Source organism: Phocoena sinus, chromosome X (assembly GCF_008692025.1).
Source record: "Phocoena sinus isolate mPhoSin1 chromosome X, mPhoSin1.pri, whole genome shotgun sequence".
Classification (NCBI taxonomy): Eukaryota; Metazoa; Chordata; class Mammalia; order Artiodactyla; family Phocoenidae; genus Phocoena; species Phocoena sinus.
The window spans coordinates 114506944-114527997 of NC_045784.1; the positions used below are offsets into that span (position 1 = coordinate 114506944).

General features: G+C 40.4%; 1 protein-coding gene across 1 annotated transcript in view; it reads left to right on the top strand.

Annotated features, from left to right (window-relative positions):
- The window catches only part of LOC116747992 (hypoxanthine-guanine phosphoribosyltransferase), a 32408-nt gene extending 17856 nt beyond the window's left edge, over positions 1-14552 (top strand). The window contains exons 4-9 of the mRNA XM_032620710.1: positions 3627-3692; positions 7007-7024; positions 9225-9307; positions 13063-13109; positions 13256-13332; positions 13849-14552. Coding sequence (XP_032476601.1) covers positions 3627-3692; positions 7007-7024; positions 9225-9307; positions 13063-13109; positions 13256-13332; positions 13849-13896 — 339 coding nt within the window. The 3' untranslated portion in view covers positions 13897-14552. The remainder of the gene's footprint in view (positions 1-3626; positions 3693-7006; positions 7025-9224; positions 9308-13062; positions 13110-13255; positions 13333-13848) is intronic.
- Positions 14553-21054: the final 6502 nt, after the last annotated feature.

Consider the following 21054-nt stretch of genomic DNA (forward strand, 5'->3'; position numbering starts at 1 on the left):
GAGTTTTTTGATACTGGTAGTCATACTTATGTATCTTACGTTTAGTTTGCAACACTGTATACTGTTGGCCCATTTGTGATTTTCAAAAATAACACTCCATAAAATACGGACACATATATAGAAGTGTATGACAAAATTAGAAGTACAGGCACACCACGTTTTATTGCGCTTCACTTTTTTTAAAGTAATTTTTAAAAATATTTATTTATTGGCTGTGTCAGGTCTTAGTTGTGGCATGCAGGATCTTCCACACTGCATGGGCTCTGTAGTTGTGGCACACGGGCTTAGTTGCCCTGCGGCATGTGGGATCTTAGCTCCCCAACCAGGGATCTAACTGGTGTCCTCTGCATTGCAAGATGGATTCTTAACCACTGGACCACCAGGGGAGTCCCTATTGCACTTCACTTTATTGTGCTTTGCAGATACTGCATTTTTTATAAATTGAAGGTTTGTGGCAGTTTTGGGTCAAGCAAGTCTATTGATGCCATTTTTCCAGCAGCACTTGCTCTCTTTATGTCTCTGTGTCACATTTTGGTAATTCTCGCAATAGGTCAAACTTTGTCATTATTATTATATTTGTTATGGTGATCTGTGATTAGTGATCTTTGATGTTACCATTACAAAAAGATTAAGACTCACTGAAGGCTCACATGATGGTTAGCATTTTTATTTTTTATCTATTTATTTATTTATTTGGGGTGGGGTGGGGTTTTACCATAGTTTCATGTTTTATTTTTAAAGAAACTGCTGAAATGTTTTCCAGAGTGGCTGTACCATTCTACATTCACATAAACAAAGTATAAGTGATCCAGTTTCTCTGCATCCTCCACAGTATTTGACGTCACTATTTTATTTTATTTTTAAATTAATTTTTATTGGAGTATAGTTGATTTACAGTGTTGCGTTAGTTTTTGCTGTACAACAAAGAGAATCAGTCATACATATACATATATCCACTCTTTTTTAGATTCTTTTCCCATATAGGCCATTACAGAATATTGAGTAGAGTTCTTTGTGCCATACAGTAGGTCCTTATTAGTTATCTATTTTATATATAGTAGTATGTGTATGTCAATCCCAATCTCCCAATTTATCCCCGCCCCTTTCCCCCTGGTAACCATGTTTGTTTTCTACATCTGTAACTCTATTTCTGTTTTGTAAGTAGGTTCGTTTGTACCATTTTTTTAGATTACACATATAAACAATAGCATTTTTTAGCAATAAAGTATTTTTAAATTAAGGTATTGTACATTGTTTTTTTAGACATAATGCTGTTGCACACTTAATAGACTACAGTACAGTGCAAACATAACTTTTTTTTTTTTTTTTTGCGGTACGCGAGCCTCTCACTGCTGTGGCCTCACCCCTTGCAGAGCACAGGCTCCGGACGCTCAGGCTCAGCGGCCATGGCTCACGGGCCCAGCCGCTCCGCAGCATGTGGGATCTTCCCGGGCCGGGACACGAACCTGTGTCCCCCGCATTAGCAGGCGGACTCTCAACCACTGCGCCACCAGGGAAGCCCAACATAACTTTTATGTCCACTGGGAAACCAAAAAATTCCTGTGACTTGCTGTATTGTGACACTCACTTTATCGTGATGATCTGCAACCAAACCCGAAATATCTGAGGTATGCCTGTATATAAAAGTAGAAAGTCTTCTTATCCCTTCTCACTACTCAGAGGTAATTGCAGTTAGAAGCTTTTTAAAAATGCTGAACAGAAAGGGTTCCGTAGGCAACACATTGCTCTATAACTTGGTGTTTTTAGTTACCATTGTTCATGTCAGTGTGTATAGATTATCAGATTCTTTGTTGTTTTTTTTTTTTGCGGTACGCGAGCCTCTCATTGCCGTGACCCCTCCCGCCACGGAGCACAGACTCCGGACACGCAGGCTCAGCGGCCACGGCTCACGGGCCCAGCCGCTCCACCGCACGCGGGATCCTCCCAGAGTGGGGCACGAACCCGCGTCCCCTGCATCGGCAGGTGGACTCCCAACCACTGCGCCATCAGGGAAGCCCTATCAGATTTTTTTTAATAGCTCCACAGTATTACATTGTGTAGATGAACTTAATTTAAATAGTTCCCTGTTAATAAACATGCTGGTTGTCTCCAATTTTTGTTTGTTATAACAGTTGATACAGTGAACATCCTTGTATGTACCTTTGCACACTTGTGTTTTTGTAGCTTTGATTCCTGGAAGTGAGATTGCTGGGGCAAATGGCATGCGTGTTTACAATTTTAATAGGTATGGCTATATATTTTTCGAAGGACAGTGTACTGATTTATACTCTCACCACCAACAAGGGTGCTTGTTTCCTGTCACTCTTGCCAAAGTTATATATCATCAGACTTAAGTTTTGCCAGTGTGAATGAGTGAACAGTAGAATCATGTTGTCTATTTGTTTCTCAGATATCATTTTATATGTTATGACATTCTTTTCTGTGAATTACCTACTCGTGTTCATTCTCCATTTCTCTATTGGATTCTTATTGTTGGAGCCCAATGTATAATAGAAATACTCGTTACAGATCTTTTCTTTCAGTTTAGGTTCATGTCATGCCTAAGTTTTTACCTTTCTGAGAATGTGAAAATATTCTACGTTTTCTTCTGGTTTGCTTATGGCTTTATTTTTTACGTTTAGATTTTAATCCATCTGGAATTTATTTTTGTGTATGCTGTGAGGTAGGGATCATACTTTATTTTTTTCCCAAATGGATTACTAGTTGATGAAACACCATTTATTGAATAATTCATCTTTTTCCTACTGACTTGAAATACCATCTTTATCATATACTAAATCCGCATATATTTCTGGGTCTGTTTCTGGGCTCTACTCTGTTCCTTGATCTCTTTGTCTGTTACTGTGCTGGTACAGCACCATTGTAATTGCCACAGCTTTGGTATGGTTTGTTCTCTGGTAGGGCAAGTCTAAGCTGTTTCATTCACCTGCTCTTTCACTCCAGTTTTCTGTCTTGAATCCAGCACAGCAAATTATGATCATTATCACCACCAACTACAGTGGGTGTGGAGCATTCCCTTTTGAAACTCTTTTAAGGGTTTCTTACTAGATTCTGTGATAGCATAAAACTGGGAGCCTAAGAGGTATGCTTTAAAGGACTACTGATCAGACCCGATTTCCCAGACTGTGCTGAAGATGACCTGGGCCTGAGCTAGACTTTTGAGGGAAATATCTTTGGAGTCAAGTGTGATATAGACAAGACCCTACAACTTGATTGACTCATGGGAATGGTCCAGGGCCAGAACCAGACACCTGTCATGCTAATAACTTCTTTCGTGGTTCAGAAATTACTGAGACTGAAGATGGGTGGCCTCTGTAATACTGCCCACTCAAAAATGGGTGTACCCCATTTTTAGGACTCTTTGAAGCATCAAATCAGTAATGACCAATTAGAACTTCTTAATTTTTACTAATCTCTAGTTGAAAGTTACCTAGTCATTCATTTCTAGAGACATAATTCTTACAGTTTGTATCATTTAGACTATCATAATGCTATGACATTAGATAGCTAACTTCTTAAATCTTCTAGTTCGCGTTTGATAATTTGAAATGTGTGTGTATACATGGAAAGATATACATATATATTTATCTTTTTTTTTTAACTAGAATGACCAGTCAACAGGTGACATAAAAGTAATTGGTGGAGATGATCTCTCAACTTTAACTGGAAAGGTATGTATCTTGAAGGGGAAGAAAAAAACATTCCATACCAAGTCAATTAGTAACACTGTGCTTTCAATCCATCACCAAGAGGCAGTTTAGATAGTTAGTTATGCACTCAAACAAGGGTTATTTAACCCTTGGAAACAGCCTAAGTTAGATATCTTTCTCTAGGTCATATAGCAAAGAGGCAGCAAAATCCAACATTAAACGTCAAGTCTGTGTTGCCAAGTACTGCTGGTATGCTTCTGTGGGGATCTAATTTGGGATCCTTCAAAAGAATATATGGGGGAAAAGACAGTCTTCTTTTTAAAAATAGACAGCACATAGTTTCTTAAAAGATAGAGAAACAGTATAATGTAGTGACTGCAAGTGTGGGTTCTAGAGCTGGAGAGCTTTGATTCAAAGCCTGGCTCAGTACCTCGTAGCTATATGATCTTGGACAGGTTATTTAACCTCTCGTCTCCCATGTGATGCTACCGGCAGTCATCTCAGTGAGTTAAGAGGATTGAGTGATATAATGCATGTAGAGCTCTTAAAACAGTTTCTGGTAGTTAGAACACTTAGTATGTTATAAGATACTGTTATTTTAAGGAATCCCCAAAAAGAGTTTAAAATACATCAAAATTCCTCCAGCATAGACATTTCGCTGAGATAATAGAGCTATTAAAATACTTGAATATTTACAATATTATTCTTCAGATACACTGAAATGATTTTTGAGTAACCAATGATAAATGATGGAATGCTTTTTTTTTTTTTGCAGCTGCCAGTTACTTTTTTGCTTATAGACACAGTGCCAGATATAAAGGCATAATCTCATAAAAGCTTCACAAGAATCCTCTTGAGGTAGATATTATCATTCCCATTTTACAGGTCAGGAGACTAAGACTCAGCAAGGTTGAAAGACTTGTCCAAAGTCACACTGCCAGTTAAGTGGTAGAGCTTGAATTTAAATGCAGGTCTATCTGGCTCCAAAGCTCTTTTCTTCCTCTGGTTTTTAGATTTTAATGTTTATAGCTTACTTCACTGAGTATCTGTAAGGCGACTTTAACATGCAACACTTGTGTCAAATTCTATGATCCCATATCAGGATCGTGCCAAACTAATGTTGTCTTCCTCAACATCTTTTGAAAACTTCAAAGGAGAAATTATAATCTGTTGACTCTTTTCCCTTCCTGCCAGACCTATCCTCCTTCCCTTTCAGCGTGCTTTGCCCATATTTAGAAGTCATTTGAAGCCCTTACTCCTATAATCAGTTTTTAGTGCTGGAAGGGACCTAGCCTTCAAAGCTCTCTGTGATTCCATTTGACCTTGCCTTTCCCACCTAATGGCTCTGTCCCACTACATAGCTCTGTGATCTTAAAAGGTCTCTGCTTCTAAAATAACTTTCTTTTCATGATAGTCACAGTAAGCACATTTATTGTGGAAAAAAAACAAGACGCAGAAGTTGGGTGAAGTTGTTTCTTGGTGGTGAGATTATGGATTATTTAGACGTTCTATTTCAGTTTATCTCTGGCGGATACTGTGTGTGTGCAGATACATATATATATGAATAGTTTTCCCCTCTTTTCCAGTTATGGTTGAGAATATGGGCTTTGGACCCTGAAAACCCCTCTTCAAATCTATCCTCTACCACTTGACTATTTTTATGACTTCAGGCAAGTCATTTGACCTCTGAACCTCATTTTTTTTCATTTATTAAGTAAGGATGTAGCTATTTGATGTAAACTAAGCTCTCGGTAACGGTAGCAATTCTCATTCTTTTATTTTTTAAACATTAATGACATCATACTCTGGATACTATAATTTTGTGTGGCAAATATTTAATCTCTCAGCCTCATAGTAGTAAAAGTCTTTGATTATGATTTAGACAAGGTTTTGCAGCTACTTAGTATTATAGGCAAGACTAGAATCCAGTTTCTTTGTCTCATAATTCAGTGCTCTTTTCAGACTATAATTCCATCCCATGGTGCAAATTGCTGCATCAGTGAGCCAAAGTCACTGATGGGAAAATGTCCTTCAGATGTGCTAGCTGGGTTAGAGAAAATGCTAAGAACCACATGGTAGGTGGTGAAACAATTATTTGGTCCATTAATTGATTACAGTTGGCCCTTGAACAACATGGGTTTGACCTATGTGGGTCCACTTATATGCAAATCTTTTTCAATAAATCCTTACTACACGATCTGTGGCTGGTTGAATCTGTGAATATGGAGGAACTGTGGATATGGAGGGCTGACTGTAAAGTTATATGTGGATTTTCAACTGTGTGGAGGGTTAGTGTCCCTTGTTGTTCAAGCATCAACTGTATATTCAATTTTCCTAAAGATTTAGGTTACAATATCTTTTGAAAAGAGAGAAATTAGTTGTGATATGAGGAAAGGAGTAAATTGCATATGAACTATGGTAGTAATATAATGTACATTATAAAATGCATGCAGTTGTAAAATTATAGATTACATAAGGTGAGGTTTAAAAAAAGTTCTAATCTTTCTTTCTTTCAACCCAGTGGATCATGTGTGCCCTACCTTGATAACCACTGACTTAGAAGAGTATATAGAACATTAAAATTCTGATGCTTGTAGGTATGTGGTAGAGAAATGAGAACTACAAATAAGCAATATAACATGAATCTTCTTGTGACAATGATTATAACCGGTATGTGAAATGCTGCCTCATTCCCAGGAATAGATATAGGACTCTTCTCTACCTCGGAGGTAATTGCTAGATGGTATTTTCTCTAAGCGTTCTAACAGCTATAAAATTCTGAGAGGTAGAAATTGGGGTAAGGGTTTATGGTGGGAGGAAGCATTGGTATCTTTTAGTTTAGTCCAAGAATATGAACACATCCAGAAAATGCAGATCAATTTCAGCCTACTGAGAAAATGCATTTTGAATTGGATTCCATATGGTAAGTTAAATGCATGATTTTGGAGTTATTGTACAAATTATAGTTTTGAATGTTAGAGTTGGAATACACATATTAGTTGAAGTCCCTCATTTTCCACATGGGAAACTGAGGCCCAGAGAAATTTCGTGACTTGCCCAAGATTAGACCTCCGTTTAAGTAATGAAAACTCTTAAAAAATGAACATATGGGTCAAATTTTATTTTTAAAAATTCCATTGCAGTGAAAATTTTATATTAAAGAGTTCCAAATCCCAACAGATGGCCCATTTGTTTAAATCAGAGTTCGATATAGTAAAGTAGCTTAAAGCAAGAATTTGGATAAATCCTTAGAGTTTGTTATGATGTTACTTGAATTATAATTGGAAACACTGTCTGATTCATTGTACTGATTTCCATTTCTCTTTTTCTTCCAGAATGTCTTGATTGTTGAAGTAAGTTTTACATACTTTTAATATAGTGTTTATGATTTTCTAACTTGGTATGCACAGTCCTAGAGGTAACCCAGGGAAAGAAATTCCTTTTCATCAGTTTTAATGGTGGGCTTGTGTTATAAGGGAGTGAGATTGTTTTTTTTCTAAGAAATATTTAGTAATTTACTTTTACCGGATAGTGGAAACATTTTGGCATATTTCTTACCCCTCTCTTTTTGGCTTGAAATTTTTTTGTTCCTTTTAAAGTTACACATATCATTCCCATCCATGCTTTTTATGCTTCTATTGCATGTATATAACCATATACAAAATATATTTTTTGATAATTTATATAGTGCTACACTGTATATATTCTCTCTTGCAGCTTGTTATTCTCACTTAAAATTGGTTTTGAGGTTATTCATGTTGAAACATATAGAGTTAGTTGACCTTAAAATCCTTCGTAGCATTTCAGTGTACAAATCAACCTATTTATTGCCCTACAAATAGGGAGTTTGCTTCCAATTTTTCTTACTACAACAGGGCTGCTAAGAGCATCCTTTTGCGTTGTCCTGTGTGCATGTGTGTGAGTTCCCTCTGGATACAGGCACTTAGAAGTGGAATGACTGGATTTTCGAATTTGTACGTTTTCAATTTTACTATTGTTGCCAAATTACTCATCAAAGTACTTTATATTCCCACCAATAGAATGAGTTCTTACTCTTTTATGTAAAATGGTGTAAGGCTTAAGAGCAACAGTAACCCCGATTCACTTTTTGTTGTTACCAAGGTTTTTAGAAACTTTAGCTCATAGATTAAAAAATAAACAAATAACACTCTTTTCACAGGGTTTGTGTACATGAGTATCCCTGGGAACTGGTTGCTTTTTTAAAAATGCAGATTCACTAATTCCACTTCAGATTGCTTCATTTTGTCTGCAGATTCTCCTTCCAGTAATTAGAGGACACACTTAGACTCGGGATCCATTTAGAAAGAAAATAACAAACCAATCGCAGCAAAACCCCTTCCAGAAAGAAAATAACAAACCAATCGCAGCAAAACCCCCGCCTAACAAATTACCACAGACTAAGCCGCTTAAAACAACACACACTGATTATCTCAGTTTTCAGGTGTCAGGACTCGAATACAGGGTAGCCGCTGGGTCCTCTGCCCCAGGTCTCATCAGGCTGAATCAAGGCTGGGGTTCCTATGTCACCTGTGACTCATGGTACTCTTCCAAATTCATTCAGGTTGTTGGCAGAACTGAGTTCCTGTGGTTGCAGGACTGAGGGCCCCATTTTCTTGCTAGGCTGTCCTCATGTCCTAGCACATGGCCCTCTCATATGACAGCTGACTTCTTCAAAACCAGCAGAATCTCTCTCCAGGCTGCTACAGCTGTCTCGTGTAACACAACCTACTGACAACCCCATCATTTCGCAAGTCCCACTCACACTCAGGGAGTGGGGGATTATTCTGAGTGTGTACACCAGGAGGCAGGAGTCCTGGGGGCCATCAGAATTCTGTCTACCACAGCCCAGAAATCTGCATTTTTCACAAATCCCCAGCCCTGATGTTTCTGATGACTTACAGCCCCACTTTGTGAACGCTGCTTTATACCATCTGTAGAGAATATTTTCATTGAAGAGCATTAGGGTTATGGTTTAAGAAATGTTTTCCCAATTAGAGATAGGTTTGTTTTGAATAATGTCCTACTTTTGACTAAATAGCTAAGATTCACTTTCATGTAAAGTAATTCTATATGGTAAAACTTTAATACTTTGGATACTTTTAAGATGGTATAAAGCAGTGTTTCTTGGTGTGGTCTCTTAACCACCTGCATCCGAGAGTTGGAGCATCCTGATCTTGAGTTTATAAAAAAAAATCTAATATCTTTTATAATGAAGGGCAGCACCACAACTCTCTCATAAAATATGTGTGTACATACTTGCATATATATACTTAAATGAGCTGTCATTGATCTCTTGGTGCCTATAAAATCCAGCCCTGAGGACTGGCATTCCTACTGCTTGCTGAGAGCCAGATGACTTACAGATTCCAGAATATCTCAGTATGAATTGTGGTGAGAATCACTGCACCGAAAAAAAATGGCATTATTCCAGTTATACATGGGATTTTGGTTTTTTTGTGTGTTTATATGATGACTGAATTTAAAGGTACGATAGTTTTATTTACCATTTAAATGTCTTTTCTTTTTTTAAAGGATATAATTGACACTGGCAAAACAATGCAGACCTTGCTTTCCTTGGTCAAGCAGCATAATCCAAAGATGGTCAAGGTTGCAAGGTATGTAAATAACATTTTGACATAGGATACTTTCTTCATTTGAAAAAAGATTAATTGCTTCTTTGTAAGGGTAAATTTTCTTATCTCCAAAAAGTAATATAATCTCAAGTAAGACTCAGTAAGTGTCCTTTGTAAATAATTTGTCGTGTGTTAAAGCCTTTCAGTGCAGTCACCTTCTTGCCCAATGTTATTACTCTTTGGTTTTTCACCAATCTAATAATGATATCAAAGTTGTCCTGGGTAGCATGGCAGAGGATTTGGGGCCTCTTTGCAAAACTGAGACCGAGGATCCCAAAGACGGGTTAGGAGGTGGTAGGAAGGAGTGGGCCCTGGAGATCCTGAGCTCCTGGAATTGAGTGATGTAGTGGTCCTGTGTGATGCATCTTGTTTTGTAGCCACGTTGAAAATGTACAATGCCTGCTTCCTTTCTTCTAAGCCAGCCTCACTTCCTGGTCCTACCTATGCTGTTTGGCTTATTAGTTCTACCTGTGTTTATCCCTAATTATAGTTTCACTCCCCAACAACTCAGAGGTAGACTATTATTCCCACTTCACAGATGGGGATACCAAGGCATAGGGAATTATCCAGAGGCACAGAGCTGGATCACTATAGAGGTAAAATTTGAACCCAGGCAACCTGGCTGAGAGTTCATGCCTTACTGTTTTTTTTGTCAGGTGACGTCCCTGGATGTTTTGGGTTTTTTTTTTCTTTTTTTTTTTAATTTTTGACCAATCTGCAATTTTTATGTAGGGGTCAGATAATGATCTAACTTTTATTTCCTAAACGATTAACTGGTTTTTATAAACCCCTTTTAAAGGATCAAAGTATTTGTTGAACATCTTTGAATCAGAGTAAGCCTTCTACTGAGTCGTGTGTCAGCAGTTTGTCCTTTGGGGCTTTTCTGATAGCTGGTGCCAATGTATCATCAGTGAGTTTTTACTTTAAATGGATTTAGGACAGGCATGATGAGAGTGTAGAAATGATGCATTCTAGGGCACTAAGCAGTTTCCTGCAGACCAATCAGTGCATTTGCTCATTTCTCTACATGCTTTCAGGGTTTTAAATGTCAACCTACTGTGGCATATACTCCTCCAGATATTCTTGTGTGCCTCTTTCCTGGGGTATGCTGTGAAACTGAGATAGACTGCCTCATGAGAGAGATACTTCCTATAGCTGGAGGTGTGAGGGTCATTAGTGATGGGGCTGTGGCCCAAGTGGGTTGTTTCTCAACCTTCTTTTCCTAATCTCTTCCTTGCCATTAAATTTAATATCACAGATATTTATGTAATGTATGTGTATCTGTGCTTTATACCTAAAAAGATTAAGTACAAAGCAGGGTTAAGAATGACTAGAAAGCTTTTTAACTTAAAAGTTAAATTAAAAAACCATTAACTGACAGGCATGTCAAGTGCTGCAGCCACTTTGGAAAACAGTTTGGCAGTTTCTTAAGAAACTAAACCTGTAACTGCCATACAACTCCAGCAGCTGCACTCTGGGCATTTCTCCCAGAGAAATGAGAACTTACATCCGCGCAAAAACCCGTGTGTGAACGTTCATGGCAGCTTCATTTGCAATAGCCCCAGACTGGAAAGAGCCAAAATGTCTTTTGGTAGGTGACTGGTTAAACAAACTGTGGTCCACCCTACCATGGAATCCTACTCAGCACTAAAAAGGAACAAACTGCTGATGCACACGACCTGGAGGAACTCAACGGAGCTGTGCCAATAAAAGCCAATCTCAAAAGGGTAAATACTGTATGATCCCATTTATACAACCTTCTTTTTTTTTTTTTTTTTTTTGCGGTGCACGGGCCTCTCACTGTTGTGGCCTCTCCCGTTGTGGAGCACAGGCTCCGGATGCGCAGGCTCAGCGGCTATGGCTCACGGGCCCAGCCGCTCTGCGGCATGTGGGATCTTCCCAGACCAGGGCACGAACCTGTGTCCCCTGCGTCGGCAGGCGGACTCTCAACCACTGCGCCACCAGGGAAGCCCCTATACAACCTTCTTAAAGTGACAGAATGATAGAAATGGAGAACAGATTAGTGGTTGCCAGGGGTTAGGGGGTGGTGGGTGGCTGTGACTATAAATAAAGAGGTAGCAAGAGAAAGCCGTGTGTGATGGAAAGTTCTGTATCCTGATTGTGGTGGTGGTTACACGAATCCACATGTGTGATACGATTGCGTAGAATTACACACATATAAGTATGAGCACAGAAAGCTGATGAAATTTGGATAAGGTCAGTCCACCAATGTCCATGTCCTGGTTGTGGTAATCTACTACAGTTATGTGACGTGTTCACTGGAGGAAACCGGAGAGAGGGCACACGGGCGCTCTGTGCTTTTTTCTTGGCTACTTCCTATGAATCTGCAATTATTTCAAAATAATTCATTGAGATCTATAGGAATATGAGGTGCCGAGTTCCCCTGAACTCTTAGTACAGCTTGCACTGAGTTTAATGATACCTTTTTTGGATTGTTCCTGAATGAGTTCAGGTAGATGGAAGGGGTTTTGCTGCGATTGGTTTGTTATTTTCTTTCTAAATGGATCCCGAGTCTAAGTGTGTCCTCTAATTACTGGAAGGAGAATCTCAAGGGACTTGCCTGGACTACGATCCCTTGGAGGCTAAGGCTTAGGCCAGTGCTTCTCAACTTTGGCTGCACATTGGTACCATCTGAGAGTTTACAAAACAAAACATAACCTACATCTGTGTCCCGTCCCCAGCGATTCTGATGTAATTGGTGAGGGGTATGGCCTGGGTACCTGAGTTTTATATATTTTTTAAGGTTCCCACACGATTCCAATGTGCAGCGAAGGTTGAGAATCACTTTAGGTCCTTTCCAGCCCTTTTAATATACTTATCTAGGAAGTTATGAAATCTTGTTTTATTGGGACTGCCCTTATCATATGTAAAGGCTTTCAGAGCACCATTACAGGTTTTTTTTTTTTTTTTTTTTTTTTTGCGGTACGCGGGCCTCTCACTGTTGTGGCCTCTCCCGCTGCGGAGCACAGGCTCCGGACGCGCAGGCTCAGTGGCCATGGCTCACGGGCCCAGCCGCTCCGCGGCATGTGGGATCTTCCCGGACCGGGGCACGAACCTGCGTCCCTGCATCGGCAGGCAGACTCTCAACCACTGCGCCACCAGGGAAGCCCCATTACAGGTTTTTTAATGGCTGAAAATTTTCAGCAGGCAGCACTTGGATTATGAAATTAGCTTTTGTTAGAGTTGACACATCCTACCTGCAGTTTCTGCTCTCAAAAACAAATAGTAGCTCCTTTAGCATGCTACTTCTTTTTTAAGCTAACATTCCTCTTTGTAAGCTATTTACTAGAAGTCTTGAAAGGTGATGCTCACCTCTCCCACACCATTTGTGGCTTAGGGATTGTTTTCCAGGGATTTTGGACTGAAAGCCTTTACTTGTCATCTTTGCTCGTTGGCATTCCCCACCCGTTCATCCTCCCCAAGTAGCTGCCCTTTGATGGGCATGTGGGTAGTCAGGGGGCAGCTCTCAGAACAGTCCATCGTGTTCCAGGTGAAGATCAATCGAGGGCCTCATCTATAGTGTGAACTCATTGCTGCCCCTGCCCAGGGAGCCCTGTGATTTAGCTCTCTCCATTTCAGAGTGTTTCTTGGGTTTGTTAAAACTGACCATAGTATTCTAAACTACAGATGAAACCGTGTTGCAAACCATGAATATTCTCTTTTGTAATGCCCTGCAGTGTCTCCGTGTGTCACATGTCACATTTTATAATTAACAGCTTGCTGGTGAAAAGGACCCCGCGAAGTGTTGGATATAGACCAGACTGTAAGTGAAATACTTTGTAAATCATTTAACCAGCTTTAACCCAACAAGTTTTATATGAAATGGTTTAGAGTCACTTTAGAGAATGTTTGCACGTATTAGATTTGAAAGTGATGTTTTCTGTATCTAAATGATGTGATTCTTTTTAGTTGTTGGATTTGAAATTCCAGACAAGTTTGTTGTAGGATATGCCCTTGACTATAATGAATACTTCAGGGATTTGAATGTAAGTAATGCTTCTTTTCCTCATTCTCATTTTTCAGAACCCATATAAAAATTTATAAAAGGGAAGAATTGTTTTCTCTTTCCAGCACCTCATAATCTGAACAGACTGATGGTTCCCATTAGTCACATAAAGCTGTAGTCAAGTACAGACGTCCTTAAAGCTGTAACTTGGCCAGGCCAGGGTAACACTTCTTGCTGGCTAAACAGTTGAACAGGTTTAATATACAGTAACTGTCCCATTATTATTTCAGATGATAGATGTGGTCATAAGTAAGCGAGAAATGAACTAGTTTAAGTCTTATAATTCACTCTCCTTCAAATACCCACCACCTCCTCTGGAAGCAGGAGTGCCGAGAACGCGTTTGTGAACGCGGGTGAGGAAGATGAGGAAGGCCGTTTGTTTTGTAAAAACCCCTGCAGCAGAATACTGTTCATAGAAGACATGCCAAGTACTGTTCTCACCTTTCACTTCACAGTATACTTTTCTAATGTGAATCTCTGGATTTTTATTTTATAGCATGTTTGTGTCATTAGCGAAACTGGAAAAGCAAAATACAAAGCCTAAGATGAGAGTTCAAGTTGAGTTTGGAAGCATCTGGAGTCCCCTTGAAGTCACCAGGAAAATTATCAGATGTTCTAGTTCTGTGGCCAGCTGCTTAGTAGAGCTTATTGCATGTATCTTCTAAGAATTTTATCCGTTCTGTATTTTAGAAAGGTCAGTCGCTGCATTCCCAAACTCTTTATTTGCACTATGAGCCTATAGAGTATCCCTTTGGATGGATTGTTGTTTGATTTGTGAATGAAAAGTCTCTTAAACCACACCACTAATGAATGAAAATATTGAAATTGTATCTGTAAGAAACATTGAAAGAGGAGAATATATTAGTTTTTTAATTGGTATTTTAATTTTTATATATTCAGGAAAGAACAGAAGTGATTGAATATTAATTATACCGCTGTGTGTTTAGGAAAGAAGCAGTCAGTTTCATGTCAGTGACAGCATTTAGAGGTATTGTTATGTCGGATAAACCATATGTCCTGGAGTTATTTTAGTAGGTTTCAGTAGTATTAACTGTATTTTCCCGCTTGTTCAGATTATTTCTGGAGAATCTTTGTCAACAGTTCCTTTTAAATACAGGTCAATACGTTCTAAAAACCTACCACTTTTTGAAGTCTTCAATGTAAAAATTCTTAAAATAAAGGCTGTCTCTTTAAAAGAAACTATGCATACCTGTTATTTCTCTACAAATTAACCTAGTGTAGTTTTCTATTGGTTACCTTTTCCTTGTCTGTTAAATTTCAGTAGCTAGTTTAATTGTAATCTTTACCCAGCAGAGCAAATAATGATTATCTGGTAGAATGGGTTGGTGGAGCTAGTGAGATTCTTACCTACTTCAGAGACCTCAGATTTTAGACACATGGTATATAGTTTATTACATTTTCTGATGCTAAAATAACATGGCTCTCTCTTGGAATTCTGTTAAATTGCTTCCATCGCAACCTCACCTGCAGTTCAGCAGTTTTTCAGACATACACTGTTACCTTCTTTGGGTAGAGAATACTCTATTGACTAAAGAACAACAACAAAACCTTTTGTTTTCTGGGAGCAGGCAGAAAAGTTTTAAGCCAAAACTCTTCATTGCTTCTCTGCTCCAGGTAAGGTATGAACTAGTAACCTTGCAGGCCATCCAGCTATATTTATGCCTTACAGAGTCTGCTGTAATTCCCAGCAGCAAAACAGGGAACTTTAAATGATACTAAATAATAATTTGCTATAGTCCTAGAACTTCCTAGTTTACAAAAAGTTTTCCCTTTTGTTATCTCATTTGATCTTGTTGCCCTCTGAGGCTGAGGTGGGCGTTACCCCGTGTGAGTGTAGCATCCAGGGTAACTCCGCTTCCTCTCTTCAGCACGCCACCTCACTGGGCTCTCCCGGGCCACCCTACTCACCACTGCACCCCGCCTCCGACTGCGGACCCTCCTCACCCTCTTCTCAGTTGCACTTACCGCCTTCTCTTAGGTCGAACCGTATGAAATTACCATTTTTGTAGGTCAAAATAGTTGGCAGTTGGCAATTTTGAGTGGTATAATCTAATAACATGCAGTATAATTTACATTTGTATTTGTTGCTCACTGTTTGTCTCTTCTTTTCATGTCCTCTAGAATGTACGCTCCATATAAGGAGGGCAAGACTTGCTTCATTTCATTGTAGTATAGAGGGAAGGGAGGAGGGGCATGATAAGGGGAGGAGATTAAGAGGTTCAAGCTACTGTGTATAAAATAAAGGAGGGCAAGAATTTTTATCTGTCTTGTTCACTGAGGTGTATACCTAGTGCCTCAAAGGTGGTAGCGGCTCAGATGATGGTTGTTGAATGAACGAATAGCTAAGAGTTCTGAGTTAGACTGTCCTGACCATTCCTTATTAGCTATGTGACATTGAGTTACTTAACTTTGGAACCTGTTTTCTTAACTGATTCATGGGGATAATGCTGTCTCCTTCACAGGCTTACTGTAAGGATTCATTATATGGGAGAGTACAGGTGCAACACGACAGCGGCCTGGGGCTTAGCAAGTGCTCCATAAACGTAAGTCGCTGCTGAGAAAAATGAATGTTTCGAGAAGATAGGTGCATGGCTAGTAAGTGTCAGGGATTAAACCAAGATCGGTCTGATTGTTGGTACAATATCATGAAGAAGCTGAACTATTTCCCCTTCTGACTTGTGCAGACTCTTTAGTTTGTGGTTCTGTTTTAGCTGGTTGACAAACCCAGCAAGAAACCCAGGTAACAGCCAGGAAGGAAAGGCCTGCTGAAGCTCACACACTTTTAAGAATATTGTGCAGACAGACTTGACTTAACCTGCTTTTGGGGCATACAGTTCTAACAATTTTATTTCTTTAACCAATTTTCAACAGATCAGATATAGTCTGTTTATAAGGTAGGGGAGGGGAGATACTGACAGGAATAGCAGTAATTTGTAGGATAGCAGTCTGTCAAGGTGGAGGAAAAGTATTCAAAAGAAAAAAGCTGTAGCCTTCTGGGGCCGTGTAGTCATTGAGGATTGGCGCAAATGGTCATAAATGTCACACTCCAGTAATCCCTCAGGGCTGCTCTTTCATTACAACCCCTTACAATAGGGATGTTCATAAGAAAGGAAAATGAAATTTCATTTGCTTGATTTTAGGAGCTAGGACAACGTGGACCCTGTTTTAGGAGTATTACCACCCAGGGGAATGTTGATGCTTAAAGAAGAAGCACACCTTAGCAACCTGGAAAATTCATGTGTCAAACCCTTCACATGTTCCCATTTTGTGAATGCTTAGAATATTGTACGTATTATACTTGTAAATATAGTTAGGTCCCCATTTTAATTCCATGTATAAAAGATTTATAGATAACCTGGGCTACTGCCTTAATTCTTTAGCTTGGAAAGTTAATCAATTAATGTCCTTCCCTGCATTTGAGATCCTAGAAATACACTGAGCATCCGCTCTGTGCTAGGTGCTGGGGAAGATGGGCAAGGTTCCTGACTTCGTGAAGATTTCATTCTAGTTGGGGAAAGGGACAGTAAGCAAAATAATTTCCAATAGTGGCAGGTTGTAAAGGACCTAAACCAGCAATGTGCTGGGGACTGGAGGATGAGGGGTAGGTGCCATATGTTAGATAAGGAGGCCAGGGAAGCTCATGGTTGAGCTGCGATTGAATGGGAGAGAAACCAGCCGCATGAAGCATTGGAGTAGAAAGTTCTCATGGTAGGAACAGCAGATGCAAAAGGCACTGAGATGGTGACAAGCCATCTGAGATGTTGGAGGGAGAGAAGGAAGGCCAGAGTGTCAGCCAGCAAGGAAAGGGGCAGGCCCTGAGACCGGATAAGAAGGCCAGGGCCAGACCCTGGACCACCTACCTGGTAGGCGGTGACCAGGAGGGTGGATTTTCTGCATTCCACAGACGGAAGGAACTTCAGGGTTTTTAAGTAGAGAGTGATAAGGTTTTATTTGCATTTTTAAAGGTACAAGAACCGCTAGGAGCTGTTCTGAAAGTGGGTGCAGAGGATTCAGGAATAAAACTGGCAAAGCCAGTATAATACCTACTATTTAATAGGTTTAACGTGTGTCCGATGCTGTGCTACAGTGCTTTGTATACTTTATTTTTATCTATTGTAAGCACATTTCACAGAAGAGACAATCTCAGAGGTTCAGTTGCCGAATTCGTGGAGGGAAGGCTGCCGTGGACAAATTGGTCATCATTTCTTCCTTGGATTATGGCAATAGCAGCTTCCATTCTTGTCCCCCTTCCCCCTGACCGACACACACACAGTCTCTCAACGCAGCAGCCTAAGTGATCCTAATTAAAATATTAGGTTGAGTCACTCTTGGGCTCAAATCCTTCTTGTGGCTCCCAGTTTCCGAGTAAAAGCCAAACTCCTACAGGGGTGGATAATCTACTCTTCCCTACCTCGCTGCTCCAAGCACCCTGGCTGCACCACAAGCATCCTTCACCAGAGTGCTCGGACGCCGCTGCCCCCTACTTCCGCGCTCGCCCCTCTTGGTCAGCCCCTGCGCTGCAGTTTGGGTCATCTTTTTTTCATTCTTGTGTGTGTGTGTGTGTGTTGTTTTTACTTTCTTTCTTTGCACGATGATCTTTAAAAAAATATGAATCGGATTACAGTTGACCCTTGAATAACGTGATGTTGACCTGCGCGGGCCACTTATACACAGATGTATTGAATATTACAATAAATACCCACAGCGCTACATGCTCTGCCGTGGGTTGAATCTGCGCACTTGGAACTAACAAGTTCTACACAGATTTTGGACTACTCCCCTGACCCCTGTGGTGTTAAAGGGTCAACTGTATATCACTTGCCTCCTTAACACTTGAAAACTCAAGCTGTCCTCAGGCCTGCAAGCCCATGTGTAAACTAGCCTCTGCCCGCTGGTCTAACTTCATTTATCCTCTGCCTCCTGTCTCAGTTCATTTCACACGTGGTGTTCCTTCCGCCTATCACTCGGTTCCCCCAGATCAGCCTGTCTGGCTCACGTGTCACCTTGATGAACACTTCCCTGCTCTCCCTAACAGCCTCAAAGTCACTCTCCATTACATTACCTCTGTTTTAGTTTCCTTGTGGTCCTTAGCTCTGTCAGGTGGTCAGGCAGTCCCTAAATGGCAACTATTGCCACAGCTGCTAGGTTGGACTTGCAACTCTGCCATCAATTCAGGTGCAGAGGAAACAAAGCCCAAGGCTGATGCAGAGTTTATTACTTAGCAGCGTAGGCAAGATCAGCATTACGTCCACTTGTTGCATCCCCAGTCCCGCAGGATGATACCAAAACAGGGAGGACAGATGACACGAGTGGTGGATTGCCCTGTCGTGGAGGAGTCGGCTCCATACTCCAACTAAGTGACTGTATAGCCTGCAGCTGTACCCTCAGTGGGGCGGCAAGGTTGGAAGTCCCACGCCTTTTGAAAACCAAGGAGGCGGACCAGAAACTGCCTCATGGCAGCCGCCGCAAGATCGGGAGGTGGATGACCAATGGCCTCCCGACAGCTCCTCACGTGGCTGCTTACCATGTTCCTGGGAGGGTCACAGGGCGTTCGTCTGAGACTTGGGGCAGACTGCAGTTGACCTTGTCCTCATGGCCTATGTGGGGACGTCCATGGCAGAGCTGTTCCCTGACAAGCACCTGCCAAATGGAGCTTTTCCTTTATTTCTCTACTTATCAGCTGCCTCCCCCCAGTAGACCATCAGCTCCATGAGGGCAGGACTGGGACAGTCTCGTTCACTGCTATATCCCAGACACCTACAAGAATGCCTGGCAAATTACAGTGCTCGATAAGTATTTGTTGAATAAATGACAGAACGTTAAAAAGCGAATAAAATATTTAAAAATTGTATCTGAATTATCTAGAATGAGAAGCAAGACCTATTTTCAGGTTGAACAAAACAAACGAAAAGCCCCCAAACCCTATTTATTATTAATCATTAATTGAATTATCACCATATGCAATGGAACCATACTGAGCACTTCTGAATCCTTATGATAACCCCTATGAGGCGAAGTGGATTTTTTTAATCATCCCAATTTTACATATGAAGAAATGCAAGCCTGGAGAGGTTGCATAATTTGCCCAGGATCACACAGCTAGAAGTGGCAGATGAGGAATTCGAACCCAGGCAATCTTATTCCAGAACCTGGCTCTTAGTTCTTTGGCACTTAACCTTGGCGCCCACCTCTTATGTGGAAACTAAGACACCGGTAGCATAGAGGAAAATATTAAGCTAATTGAAGGTAATAATTCCAAATGACTTGTACATTAAAGAGCTTTTTCGAGGTCATAACTGATCTTTAAGAATGTAAACTGACTTCCTCTGGCACTGGGAAACATTTTCAAAGATGATTACAGAGTTCCTCTAATGTGATCTTCAAGTTTTTCTGCCAGCTTATTTTATGATCCTGTGGGCAGCTTCAGACAAAATAACTTCCTGGCGTGAAGGGTTGTGTGTGCTCTTTGCCATTTTTAAATGTGAATTTTATAGATACTTCACTTGAAAGAGTAATGATTTTTTAATTGTTTTTTCATTATTATTTGTAACTTCAAGCATTACCGATAAAAACTGCCAAATTAAGTTTCAAGTTTTCTCTTCATACAGCATGAGTGTACTTCATAATGAGCTTCCCCGTTATGATTCATGACTGAAGTGACTTTCAAACTTGGTAGCTTTTCAGTAGAACTTCTTTTCCTAACATTTTTTTTTCTTTCATTATGACAGTATTTGAGAGCTTTGAACATAAATCTCAGGTTCATTTATATTGCACGTTTCCCCCAGAACATTTGCCATGCATCTTCCCATTAGCCCCACCCCTTTTCAAGCACTTTCCTATTTCCTGGCACCAGAGGACATTACGGGTTCACCTTGGGTTTTCCCTGCCCCGCTCTGGAATCAGCCATTACTTCAAGGGTCCCTTTATTGGACGATGGTGTTAGAAACAAAGATCTGAGTGCTAGGTGTGCTTATGACTGTTGGGGTATCTTTGCTTCTAGGTCCTCCCAGTGGACAGAGCTAGGAAATATAAGCATGCATACTAACCCATGTACACACACATCTATATCTACTTCTGTATCTGGGCTAGAATGAATCCTGTGGTATGGATGAGAGTGGAGACGTCCGTATGTTTCTGTTGTCTCCATTCTCGTCCCCACCACAGGAATCCCCTAGCCTTCCCCTTTTCCTTATTCTTAAACTTTTTTTCTTTGGCGGTGAGAGTGTGGCTTGCCTCACTAGTATCATAAAGTAGTTACATATGTCTGTAACAGACTTATTAACTGGGGTCCAGTATTTGTGGACAGATCTTTGTCGTAAGCCTTACAGTAGCCAATCAAAATGCCGTTTTCCAAAATTACTTGGTGTTATTCACCTGTAAAGCAATTTGATTCATTTGTTAGTGTTTATATTTCATGTAGGCCCCTGGCTCCCACATCCTAGTTGTAATTACTTATTATGGCGAAACATAATGAGAGTCAGAGCTATACAAAAAAGTCTGCTCAGAGAGAGATTGTTCCCTCCTCATTCCTGCTGTCCTGTCCCCGCTACCCCTACTTTCCACTGCTTTTCCCTCCCACCCTGTGAGGGTCATCCTCCTTGTTGTTAATGGCAGTTGCATGTTTACCGAGCGCTTACTGCGTGTAGGCACTTTTCACGCATTGCTTCATTCCTGTTCACAA